This window comes from Papio anubis, chromosome 6 (assembly GCF_008728515.1).
Source record: "Papio anubis isolate 15944 chromosome 6, Panubis1.0, whole genome shotgun sequence".
NCBI classification, from domain to species: Eukaryota; Metazoa; Chordata; class Mammalia; order Primates; family Cercopithecidae; genus Papio; species Papio anubis.
Genome location: NC_044981.1, coordinates 85,014,482 through 85,027,787, shown reverse-complemented (window position 1 = coordinate 85,027,787; position 13,306 = coordinate 85,014,482). Strand labels below are relative to the sequence as shown.

General features: G+C 48.9%; 1 protein-coding gene, 1 non-coding gene and 1 pseudogene across 3 annotated transcripts in view; 1 reads left to right on the top strand and 2 right to left on the bottom strand.

Moving 5' to 3' along the window:
* Positions 1 to 4,260: 4,260 nt before the first annotated feature.
* Positions 4,261 to 4,364, bottom strand: LOC116275592. Its single transcript, XR_004184707.1, has one exon. It is a non-coding gene; the product is annotated as a small nucleolar RNA U13 (small nucleolar RNA).
* A 3,623-nt stretch (positions 4,365 to 7,987) lies between these two features.
* The window catches only part of MDN1 (midasin AAA ATPase 1), a 184,501-nt gene continuing 179,182 nt past the window's right edge, over positions 7,988 to 13,306 (top strand). The window contains exon 1 of one of the 2 annotated variants that reach the window (XM_031667313.1): positions 7,988 to 8,329. In XM_031667313.1, the coding sequence (XP_031523173.1) occupies positions 8,228 to 8,329 (102 nt within the window). In that variant the 5' untranslated portion in view covers positions 7,988 to 8,227. The remainder of the gene's footprint in view (positions 8,330 to 13,306) is intronic. The other variant, XM_031667312.1, reaches the window with a different exon arrangement.
* LOC103883851 lies at positions 12,179 to 13,266 on the bottom strand (annotated as a pseudogene).

Genomic DNA, 13,306 nt, shown 5'->3' with positions numbered 1-13,306 from the left:
GCCTTTTCCTACACATGAGATAATGTCTGATAGGGTTGGTGATTATGCCTCTGAAATCTATAACTAGATGTACTCCTGCACCGAAACTTTCATGTGATTTTGCACATATCGAACCTCCACCACAGGTATATGAACACTGGACTGAAATACTGTGCTGCAGCAGTCTGACTGAACTCTGAAGTCAGACAGCCCATGGCCTGTAGACCTCAGTCTATAGTCGTTAGTAAGACTATAGACTGAATAAAACTAATTTTTTTTTTTTTTTTTGAGATGGAGTCTGGCTCTGTTCCCCAGGCTGGAGTGCAGTACCATGATCGCAGCTCACTGCAATGTCTGCCTCCCAGGTGCGAGTGATTCTCATGCCTCAGCCTCCTCAGTAGCTAGGATTACAGGCGCACACCACTACGCCCAGCTAATTTTTGTATTTTTAGTGGAGACTAAAATACAACATGATGAAACCCCGTCTCTACTAAAAATACAAAATTGGCCAGGCATGGTGAGGCATGCCTGTAATCCCAGGTACTCGGAAGGCTGAGGCAGGAGAATCGCTTGAACCCGGAAGGCGGAAGTTGCAGCAAGCCGACATCGTGCCATTGCACTCCAGCCTGGGCGACAGGGCGAGACTCCGTTTCAAAAATAAACAAACAAACAAAAAACACCCAAACCACAACCCCTCTCTTTGTTCTCTGGGAATACATGTTTGCTTTGTACCCAAGGTTGCATCTCCGCAATTTGCAAACTGTTTACTAAAGTTTCTTTTTATTTTCTTAAAAACATAAACTTTCTCAGTGGATTTATTGACATAGATAACAGTCTGTTAAGTGAAAAAAGTTGTCTTGGAGTAGCTCTCTTCCTGGTACAGATCGCTTTACTAACAGAAATTTCCTTTATGAGGGTAAATTTCCTTTGCAAAAGGGTAAGTTTATACTTTATTTTAGGCAATTGGGGAGGTAAAGAGGTTTTACTGAGTTGGCTGGTTCTGATTTTTCTTTACCTCAAAATAATCAATATGTCAAAATGGTCTGTTTCACGGTTGCATGTTCTGAACCTCTTTAACATAATCAACAAGCAAAGATTTCTTATAGTTCTGGAGGCTGGGAGATCCAAGATCAAGGAGCCAGCAGATTTATTGTCTGGTGAGGGCTCCCTTCCTGGTTTAGTAGATGGCCACCTTCTTAGTGTATCCTCCCATGGCAGAGAGAGAAGGGACTCTCATCTTCCCCTCCCATTATAAGAGCAGTAATCCTATTATGAGGACTCTGTCCTCAAAACCTCATCTAAATCTAATTACCTCCAAAAGGTCTCACTTCCAAATACCATCACACTGGGGTGTTAAGCCTTCAACATACGAATTTTGGAGGGACACAAACATTTAAATCATTTTGCCATTTCTTATAATTCACAGTTTCCCCTCCCATACTTTTTTCTTAAATTTGTGTCTTAAAAAACCTGAGCTTTTGCCGGGCGCGGTGGCTCAAGCCTGTAATCCCAGCACTTTGGGAGGCCGAGACGGGCGGATCACGAGGTCAGGAGATCGAGACCATCCTGGCTAACACGATGAAACCCTGTCTCTACTAAAAATACAAAAAACTAGCCGGGCGAGGTGGCGGGCGCCTGTAGTCCCAGCTACTCGGGAGGCTGAGGCAGGAGAATGGCGTAAACCCAGGAGGCGGAGCTTGCAGTGAGCTGAGATCCGGCCACTGCACTCCAGCCCGGGCGACACAGCAAGACTCCATCTCAAAAAAAAAAAAAAAAAAAAAAACCTGAGCTTTTGATCTGTAGAATCTTCTACAGTCTGAGTTTTTCTGATTATAAATTCATGGTGCAGCTTAACTTATTCTATCTTCTTCATTTTAAAAAATTGACAGCTGGGGTTAGGCACAGTGGCTCACGCCTGTAATCCTAGCACTTTGGGAGGCCAAGGCTGGGAGATCACTTGAGGCCAGGAGTGTAAGACCAGCCTGGTCCAACATGGTGAAACCCTGTCTCTACTGAAAATACAAAAATTAGCCAGGTGTGGTGGTGGACGCCTGTAATCCCAGCTATTTGCTGTACTTCCAGGCTAGGCGACAGAGCAAGACTCCATCTCAAAAAAAAAAAAAAAAAAAAAAAAAAATTGACAGCTGGATGAGAGGTTTGACCCTTTTGGTAAGACTATAGGTAGCATTATGTTCTTTCATCAAGAGCCATCTAGAGTCTGTTTTTTTGGCCCTTTTTGCTATGTTAGCAGCCATTGATACTTAATGCTTAGATTAATGGATTACTTGGGAATTGCAAAATAGTGGTATTCTAATTTTGTCAATTCTTTTTTTTTTTTTTTTTGAGACGGTGTCTCACTTTGTTCCCCAGGCTGGAGTGCAGTGGCATGATCTCTGCTCACTGCAAGCTGTGCCTCCCGGGTTCACACTATTCTCCTGCCTCAGCCTCCTGAGCAGCAGGGACTACAGGCGCCTGCCACCATGCCCGGCTAATTTTTTGTATTTTTAGTAGAGACGGGGTTTCACTGTGTTAGCCAGGATGGTCTCAACCTCCTGACCTTGTGATCCGCCTGCCTCGGCCTCCCAAAGTGCTGGGATTACAGGCGTGAGCCACTATGCCGGCAATTCTTTTTAAAATTAGGTGGACTATTCTGAGGAAGAGACACTTGTCATCATCTTCTATTTAGTTACCCAGTGGTGCAATTCACATATGAGAGGCAGGATACATTTTTAAATTTCTCCCTTTATCAGCTTTCAAGATTGACTTATTACTCTCCAAAGGCAACAAATTTTTAAAATTATTAGTATATATTCATGAACTAAACTAATAGGTTTTGATTCATTATAATTGTTATCTTTATTAAAGCTCAGATTGTATCATCTTTGGTCAAAGGTAGCATCTACAAGTTGATACCCAAGTTCTCTTTTTTTTTTTTTTTTTTTTTTGAGACGGAGTCTCGCTCTGTCGCCCAGGCTGGAGTGCAGTGGTGTGATCTGGGCTCACTGCAAGCTCCACCTCCCGGGTTCACGCCATTCTCCTGCCTCAGCCTCCCAAGTAGCTGGGACTACAGGCGCCTGCCACCTCGCCCGGCTAGTTTTTTGTATTCTTTTTAGTAGAGACGGGTTTTCACCGTGTTAGCCAGGATGGTCTCCATCTCCTGACCTCGTGATCTGCCCGTCTCAGCCTCCCAAAGTGCTGGGATTACAGGCTTGAGCCACCGCGCCCGGCCTCCAAGTTCTCTTTACATGACACTCATAATTTTTTTTCAAAAATATTAATTTTCAGAGGTCACCAATGGCTGTTGGGTGGGCACCGCCAGCAGAGAAAGTAGCGTAAGACTTAATAGAGCTTAAGACATTTACACTGGGCATGGGCCGGGCGCTGTGGCTCAAGCCTGTAATCCCAGCACTTTGGGAGGCCGAGGCGGGTGGATCACGGAGGGGGTCAGGAGGATCGGTGACTATCCCCTGGGCTAACATGGTGAAACCCCCGCCTGGTACTAAAAATACAAAAAAAACTAGCCGGGCGCAGAGCGGGCCTGTAGTCTCAGCTACTTGGGAGGCTGAGGCGGAGAATGCATGAACCCGAGGCGGAGCTTGCAGTGAGCCGAGATCACGCCCCACTGCACCCAGCCTGGAAGCACAGCCAGACCTCGTGATCAAAAAGACCAAGCATGGTGGCTCATGCCTATAATCCCAGCACTTTGGGAGGCCAAGGCTGGAGGATTGTTTGAGCCCAGGAGTGGGAGACCAGCCTGGGCAACATAGGGAGACCTTGTCTATTTAAAAAAAAAAAAAAAAAAAAAAGAAGAGCTGGGCGTGGTGATGCATGCCTGTGATCTCTGCACTTTGGGAGGCCGAGGTGGGTGGATTACTTGAAGTCAGGAGTTCAAGACCAGCCTGGCCAACATGGTGAAACCCTGTCTCTACTAAAAGATACAAAAAATTAGCCAGGTATGGTGGTGCATGCCTGTAATCCCAGCTACTCCAGAGACTCCAGAGGATGAGGCAGGAGGATTGCTTGAACCCAGGAGGCAGAGGTTGCAGTAAGCCAAGATCGCCACTTCACTCCAGTCTGGGTGACAGAGTGAGACTCTATCTCAAAAAAAAAACAAACAAAAAAAAACATTTGGGTGTGGTAGCAGGTTCCTGTAGTCCTAGCTACTCAGGAAGATTGCTTGGGCCCAGGGGTTCAAGGTTACATTGAGCTATGATTGCACCAGTACGCTCTAGCCTGGGTGAGAGAGTAAGACCCTGTTTCTAAAATATATACATATTTTTATATCAGACAGGTAATATACTGAGGTCATAACATGGTTTGAGGGAGGCACATATTACACATGTGTGTGAAAACCCAATCATCATGCTGATGAACTACAAAAGGATCAAAGATACTATTTTTTTTAGCGCAAAATTTCAAACATACACAAAAGTAGAAAGAAGAGTACAATAGGCCGGGCGTGGTGGCTTACCTCTGTAATCCCAGTACTTTGGGATGTTGAGGGGGGTGGATTACCTGAGGTCAGGAGTTTGAGACAAGCCTGGCCAACATGGTGAAACCCTGTCTCTAGTGAAAATACAAAAGAAAAAATTAGCTGGGTGTGGTGGTGCATGCCTGTAGACCCAGCTACTCAGGAGGTTGAGGCAGGAGAATAGCTTGAACCTGGGAGGTGGAGGTTGCAGTGAGCTGAGATTGTGTCACTGCACTCCAGTGTGGGTGACAAAGCAAGACTCCATCTCAAAAAAAAAAAAAAAAAAAAAAAGAAGAGTACGATAAACTCCTATTACCCAATATCTGGTTTCAATAATTACTAATACACTGTCAACCTTATTTCATCTATACTACACATGCTCTATTCCTTCCTTATTATCATTATTTTTCTTTTATTATTTTGAGACAGAATCTCGTTCTGTTGCCCAGGCTGGAGTATAATGGCGGGATCTCAACTCACTGCCACCTCCACCTCCCAGGTTCAAGTGATTCTTCTGCCTCAGTCTCCCGTGTAGCTGGGATTACAGGCGCTTGCCACCACGCCTGGGTAATTTTTGTACTTTTGTTTTGTTTTGTTTTTTGAGACAGAGTCTCACTCTGTTGCCCAGGTGGGAGTGCAGTGGCACGTTCTCGGCTCACTGCAACCTCTGTCTCCCGGGTTGGAGTGATTCTCCTACCTCAACCTCCCAAATAGCTGGGACTACAGGCATGTGCCACCATGCCTGGCTAATTTTTGTATTTTTAGTAGAGATGGAGTTTCACCATGTTGGCCAGGCTGGTCTCGAACTCCTGACCCTGTGATCCACCTACCTCAGCCTCCCAAAGTGCTGGATTACAGGCGTAAGCCACTGTGGCTGGCCCAGTCTTAGATTTTTATTACCCCCAAATTTTGCCTTCTGGCTGTTTACATTGTCTTCTCTTCCAATCCCAAACCCAGGCAACCACTAATCTGATCTATTAATTTAACCATCCTAGAGCTGTTCATCTTACTGCTGCTGCCCAGATGAAAGTTCTGGGATTTCCCTTAAACACTTAAAAGTAAAATAATCCTGTGGATTAAGATTACGATCCACAGGATTATTTTACTTTTTCTTTCTGTGCTAAATCTCTTATTTCCTGGATCCCGTGTCATCTTCTTTCTTGGTTTTACCCTCCTTTTTCAGGGGGCACCTCTTTAAACACATTCCTGAGAATAGTTGCCAGGGTGCATTATCACTACATTACTACTTTTTCTTTTTGTCTTTTTCTTCTTTTTGAGACAGAGTTTGCCCAGGCTGGAGTGCACTGGCACATTTTCCATTCACTGCAACCTCCACCTCCCAGGTTCAAGCTATTCTCCTGCCTCAGCCTCCCGAGTAGCTGGGATTACAGATGCCCGCCACCATGCCTGGCTAATTTTTTAATTTTTAGTACAGATGAGGTTTCACCATGTTGGCCAGGCTGGTCTCAGACTCCCGACCTCAGGTGATCTGCCTGCCTTGGCCTCCCAAAGTGTTGGAATTACAGGTGTGAGCCACCGCGCCTGGCCACCCCCCACCTTTTTTTTTTTTTAAGATGGCCTTTTGCTCCTGTTGCCTAGGCTGGAATGCAATGACACGATCTCGGCTCACCATAACCTCCGCCTCCCGGGTTCCAGTGATTCTCCTGCTTCAGCCTCCCGAGTAGCTGGGATTACAGGCATGCACCACCACACCCGGCTAATTTTCTATTTTTAGTAGAGACGGGTTTCTCCATGTTGGTCAGGTTGGTCTCGAACTACTAATCTCAGGTGATCTGCCTGCCTTGGCCTCCCAAAGTGCTGGGATTACAGGCATGAGCCAAGACACCCAGCCCTAATTTTTGTGTTTTTAGTAGAGATGGGGTTTCACCATGTTGGTCAGGCTGATCTACAACTCCGTATCTTGTGATCTGCCTGCCTCGCCTAGTGCTGTGATTACAGGCATGAGACACTGCGCCCAGCCCACAAGTGAACTTTTAATGTTATGGACGCTATTTTTTTATGACTTCCAGAATATTCTATAACTTAGACCCCATCGTTTAATATTCCCAATTGAACATTTTCTTCCAATATCTGTATTAAGAACTCTGCAAGGGGTATCTTTGTCACACTTATGTGAGGATTTCTGTAGGCTAGAGTCCTACAAGGGGAATTGCTGGGGCAGAATGTTAACTAGTTAGGTATGAGCAGAGCAGCAGAGCGCTCCCCACCCCCACATACACCAGGACTACTGGGCGACAATCAAATGATGGTCAGGCGGTTCTTAACTGTTTCTCTAACGTTCACCGGCGCCAGCGAAAGGCAGTCTCCTAATAGAAAATACCTGAAACTGATCAGTAGCTTCCCAATAAGATCTCAGGAGTCGGGAGAAGCAGTGCAAGTTCCCGAAAGTATGCCAACATATAAAACCTCAAGTCAAGAGGTCAAGCTGCGCACTTGGTTTCTCAAGGCGCCTGCTTGGCCGTCTTCCAAGTTGTACTTTCCTCCTTTTTTTTTTTTTTTTTTTTTTTGAGACGGAGTCTGGCTCTGTCACCCGGGCTGGAGTGCAGTGGCCGGATCTCAGCTCACTGCAAGCTCCGCCTCTCGGGTTTACGCCATTCTCCTGCCTCAGCCTCCCGAGTAGCTGGGACTACAGGCGCCCGCCGCCTCGCCCGGCTAGTTTTTTGTATTTTTTTAGTAGAGACGGGGTTTCACCGTGTTCGCCAGGATGGTCTCGATCTCCTGACCTCGTGATCCGCCCGTCTCGGCCTCCCAAAGTGCTGGGATTACAGGCTTGAGCCACCGCGCCCGGCCTGTACTTTCCTCCTTTTCTTTCCGTCCTGTTCTAAAGCTTTTTGATAAACTTTTACTTCTACTCTGAAACTTGCCTAGGTCTCTCATTCTGCCTCATGCCCTTCGTGGAATTCTTCTGAGGAGGCAAGAACTACGGTTACTGCTGTCCCCTACCTATGCACGGGGTAACTGCCACCGCTAAGAAGGGTAGAATCAGCTTTTCTTTTCTTTTTTCGGGACAGAAAAGTCTGCTCTGTCGCGCGGCTGGAGTGCAGTTGCACGATCTCGGCTTACTGTAACCTCCGCCTCCCGGGTTCAAGCGATTCTCCTGCCTCAGCCTCCCGAGTAGCTGGGACTACAGGCGCGCGCCACCACGCCCGGCTAATTTTTGTATTTTTAGTAGAGAAGGGGGTTTCACCATGTTGCCCAGGCTGGTCTCGAACTGCTAACCTCAAATGATCTGCCCGCCTCGGCCTCCCAAAGTGCTGGGATAAAGACATGCGCCACCGCGCCCGGCTGAGAATCAGCATTTCTCTCACATCTGATCTTTCCGTGTGTTCAGGCAGAAGGAAGGCACGGTGGGCTGAGAATCACACGCCCCCTCTCTTTCCTCCCGGGCCTAACGCACTCTTCTCTCTGTCCCGCCACGTGCTGAGTTCGCGAGCCCCCATCACTCATGCATCCAAACCGACTAGATTTTTGCTTCCATTTCCCTCCCGGAAAAGGCGGGACACCGAAGACCGGCGTTTCCGCCGCTGAGAGGCCGAGGCGGGGAGGACGCCGCGTAGCCGTCCCGAGCTGATGACGTCAAACGCCGTGTGCTCACCCACGTGTGGTGCAGCTTTCCCGGTGTCCGCGCTGGAGCGGAGGACGCCTTTCCTGGGGGCGTAGTTGGTGGCTGCTCGGGCACTGGGACCTCGGCGGCTTGGGGACGCCGGCCGCGAAGTAGGGAGCGCAGGTGGCCTCTCCGGGTGAGGGCCGTGGGTCATGGAGCACTTCTTGCTGGAGGTGGCAGCCGCGCCGCTGCGGTTAATCGCAGCCAAGAACGAGAAGAGCCGCAGTGAGTTGGGCAGGTTCTTGGCCAAGCAGGTAAGACGTGAAGGGAGAGGGAAAGCGCCAGACCGACTGGGTCGCCCCACTAGTAAGCTTCCTGCGCTCCCCTGCCGAGACTCGCCGCTTTAAGGGGAGAGTGATGCGGCCTCCGGTCAAGCTGGCTCCCACCTCTGGGCTGGCGCAGGTCGTGGAGGTTTCCGAGAGTGTTTGAGGCGATTGGAAGGAGTCTTGTTTTTATCTGGAAGAGCCTTCCAGTACTCTTCCCATCGCCTCTCACCCCTATGCATGCGCTTTGGCTGCTTGTGGCCGAGGTGGCCTTCCGAAAGGAATGTGGTTTGTTTTTCTGAAATTGAGGTTGCGTTTCTGCCGTTTTGACAAGTGTACGTATTACCTAAGTGTGCGTAGTCCAGCCACTCCTGTTAGTTTGGGTGAACCACTGACAAATACTGATTGCATTCCTGCTGTGCGTAAGGAACGGTGTGGCGCTGTGAGAAAGTGGATAAATTCGTTACGATGTCTGCCATAAGGGAAATTTGCATCTATTTTTGGAGACAGTTCGTAAACACTTAAAACAGCTGAAGGACAAACCAAGACAGCGAATACTAACTGTAACTGTACGAATTATGAGGTTAACTAGAGTTTTCTGGGAAATGGGTCTTCGGGCTTTTAAGAACCTTCTCATTGACTCCTACCTGAGTTGAAGACTTTTTTTTTTTTTTTTTTTTTTTTTTGAGACAGAGTCTCGCTCTGTTGCCAGGCTGGAGTGCAGTGGCGCGATCTCGGCTCACTGCACCCTCCGCCCCCCGGGTTCAAGCGATTCTCCTGCCTCAGCCTCCAGAGTAGCTGGGATTACAGGCGCACGGAACCACGCCCAGCTAATTTTTGTATTTTCGGTAGAGACAGGGTTTCACCATGTTGGCCAGGGTGGTCTCGATCTTTTGACCTCGTGATCCGCCCGCCTCGGCCTCCCAAAGTGCTGGGATTACAGGCGTGAGCCACAGAACAGGTGTGTGTGGGCCCAGGTACTTGGGTCCCAGGTGTAGCTAATTAATTTTTTTTTTTTTTTTTTTGGAGACAGAGTCCCGCTCTGTCGTCCTGACTGGAGTGCAATGGCCCACCATCTCAGCTCACTGCAACCTCCACCTCCCGGGTTCAAGCGATTCTTCTGTCTCAGCCTCCCGAGCAGCTGGGATTACAAGCGTGCGCCACCGTGCCTGGCTAATATTTTGCATTTTTAGTAGAGATAGGGTTTCACTGTGTGGGTCAGGCTGGTCTCAAACTCCTGACCTCAGATGATCCACCCGCCTCAGCCTCCCAAAGTGCTGGGATTACAGGCGCGAGCCGCGGTGCCCTTCCCTGAAGTATTTTTTTGATGTATCTCCAGCCCAATTATTCTGGGGAGTGGGGCCAATTTTGCTCCCAGGGACAAATCTGGAGACCTTTATGGTTATCACAACTGTTCATTATGGGGGCGCTACTAGCATCTAGTGCATCAAGGCCAGGGATGCCGCCAAGCATTCTGTTATGTATGGGACAACTCCCTACAACAGAGTTATCCATGGTAAATGGCAGTGGTGCAAAATTGAGAAAGAAATCCTGCCCCAGCCTGGTTGTTTAGTCTCTGCTCAGGGCTTGCTATTTCAGCAACACTAAGCTGCCTGCAGTGACTGCAGGTTGTTACCCTCTACTGTTGTTGACTGGAGTCACCTCCCATTGTTAACTTCTGTTGTTATTTATTGTCTTGGTCATTCCTTGCCATTACTTGCCTCATTGACTTTGCATTTCCTTTCCTTAGAAGGCTGCATCTCTCTTCTGTGCCCTGCTCAGTTAACTTGTTTGTTCTGGAAGACCTCTTTTGAAATGGTTTTCCCCAGGAAGACTTTTCTGACTTTACCCTTTCCTCTTCCTCTTTTTTTTTTTTTTTTTGAGACGGAGTCTCGCTCTGTCACCCAGGCTGGAGTGCAGTGGCCGGATCTCAGCTCACTGCAAGCTCCACCTCCCGGGTTCACGCCATTCTCCTGCCTCAGCCTCCCGAGTAGCTGGGACTACAGGCGCCTGCCACCTCGCCCGGCTAAGTTTTTGTATTTTTAGTAGAGACGGGGTTTCACTGTGTTAGCCAGGATGGTCTCGATCTCCTGACCTTGTGATCCGCCCGTCTCGGCCTCCCAAAGTGCTGGGATTACAGGCTTGAGCCACCGCGCCCGGCCTCCTCTTCCTCTTAACCTTTGTTTCAACTAACTGATTATCAGTAGTTGGTTGAGAGTATGTCCAGAGAAGGGGACTGTGTAGCTGTAGTGTCCAATACAGTGTCTGATATGCAGTAGGCAGTAAATGTTTATTGAACAGATTAATGTACTCACAAACTGTGATACTTTTGTCGATGGAAAGTGTCAAACTCTAAAATATTTTAAGAGATTTATTCTGAGCTAAGTGTGAGTGACCATGGCTCATGACGCAGCCCCAGGAGATCCCGAGAACATACGCCCAAGGTGATTGGGCTACCGCCTTGTTTTATACATTTTAGGGAGACCTAAGACATCAATCAGTACAAGTAAGACGTACATTGGTTTGGTCTGGAAAGCTGGGACAACTCGAAGGGTGAGAGGGGCGGTCTTCCAAGTCACAGGTGGATTCAAAGATTTGCTGACTGGCAATTGGTTGAGAGTTTATTTAAATCCCTGGAATCAATAGAATGGAGTGTCTGGGTTAAGATAGGGGTGTGGAGGCCAGGCGCAGTGGCTCACACCTGTAATCCCAGCACTTTGGAAGACCGAGGCAGGTGGGTCACAAGGTCAGGAAATCGAGATCATCCTGGCTAACATGGTGAAACCCTGTCGCTACTAAAAATATAAAAAATTAGCCGGGCGTGGTGGTGGGTGCCTGTAGTCCCAGCTACTCCGGCGGCTGAGGCAGGAGAATGGCGGGAACCTGGGAGGTGGAGCTTGCAGTGAGCCCAGATTGCACCACTGCACTCCAGCTTGGGCAACAGAGTGAGACTATCTGGGGTGGTGGAAAAAAGATAGAGGTGTGGAGACCAAGGTTCATATTATGCAAATGAAGCCTCCAGGTAACAGGTTTCAGAGATAATAGATTGCAAATGTTTCTTTTAAAATTTTTTTATTATTATTTTTTAAAGTGATAGGATCTTACTCTGTTGTCCAGGCTGGTCTGGAACTCCTGGGCTCAAGTGATCCACCTACCTTAGCCTCCCAAAGTGCTGGGATTATAAGCCTAGCCTGTAAATGTTTTTTTTTTTCCCCCGAAATGTAGTCTCCTTCCCCCCCACCCCCAGACGGAGACGGAGTCTTGCTCTGACACCTAGGCTGGACTGTAGTGACGCAATCGCGACTCACTGCAACCTCTGCCTCCTGGGTTCAAGCAGTTCTCCTGCCTCAGCCTCCCGAGTAGCTGGGATTACAGGTGCCTGCCACTGCACCTGACTAATTTTTGTATTTTTAGTAGAGACGGGGTTTCACCATGTTAGCCAGGCTAGTCTTGAACTCCTGACCTCAGATGATCCACCCGCCTTGGCCTCCCAAAGTGCTGGGATTACGGGCGTGAGCCACTGTGCCCAGCCACAAAACAGTCTTTATTATGAGAAAGCAGTGTTATCTAGTTTTTATTATAAGAAAGCAATGCTCTCTGGTTTCTTTCTAATAAAATGACAAAGCAGGTTTCTTAAATAATTTACAAAGGGCAGGAATTGCTCTTGAACGGGGCTACCCCTCCTGGCACACCCACAGTGCTCTGCCTTGAGCATATAAATAGGTACCTGTGAGCCCAGAGTTTAAGCCTGGAACTATCTCCTGTGCCTTCCTCCAGAGCCCTGGTAGGGAAAGCAGGGCTGAGAGTGGTGTTCCCAAGAGCCTTGGCACCAGAAACACAGTGGGCGAATAACTTTATGGATGACTCCCCAAAAACCAAGTACATGGGTACACAGTTCAGAGCTCTCAAACATCTGATGCCGGCTCTTCACATTGTAGATGAAGCAAATACCAGGCTCAAGGTCAAGTATACGATGAATTTCTAAGCCCAAGAGTCCCCTTGGGGGACTCCCCACCTCTGCAAGGTCTCCCCAAGACACTCTCAGGCTGTGGCAGGCAGTCACTGATGGGTCCAGATGTGGCTGCAACAGGGGGGCTCTGGGCCCCTTGCTACTCAGGTCTTTTTTAGCAGCGGCCCAGGGGTACTGATGACTCCTGGGAGCTTCCACCAGGAAGCTCATGGGGAAGCACAGACATTCTTGGGTATGAAGCTTTGGTGGTCAGACAGGGCTTGTTTCCTGCAGGGCACTTCCTCAGTCATGAATGAGAGTGTCATTTCACCACTCTCTTCCGCCATAATGGCTTCATCCAGCTCTTGGGACAGCTTCTGGAGATGCCGAATTCCTGCCCCCCATAGCCTCTAGGTCACTATCATACTCGCTAGGAGAGCAGAGGAGCTCTGTCGAGGAGCAGGGGCTCTGGAAGGCAGCCTCCTGCTTCCACTGCCGTAGAGGGTGGGCACGTGAGCCTGTCCAGGTAGAGAGGTGGTGATGCACAGGGGGTCTGTGGCTGAGTGGTCAGGGGCAGCTCTGGACAGCCGAATACTCTTCTGGCTCAGGCTGCAAGTTGGGGAGCCACTGCCCTCCCTTTTTTAAGCTTTTTTTCCTCCTCCTGGCCTTCACCTGGGTCTCCACCAGCCACTTGGTGCTGCTTTGGCAGGACTTCTGGATTCTCTGTGACATGGCTGGGTGCTCTTAGCTGAGCGAGCTGCAGCCTGGAGTCTCTTGCTGCCCTGACTCTGGTTTCTAGGGGTTTCCAGGAGGTGCCTGCCCGGAGGTTGGGGTTGACAGCTCTTCGGGACAGCTTCCTTTGGAACTGTCTGCACAGAGAACCCAGGGCCCTGGCGGAGATCTCCTGATGACTGGCCATAGGCTGCAGCTCCTTGCCAGCCAGCAGCTGCCCCTGGTGCTGGAGAGCTCTCCAGCGCATGGAGGCCCTTGCATCCTGCCACGAGAAGCCATCTGTCTGG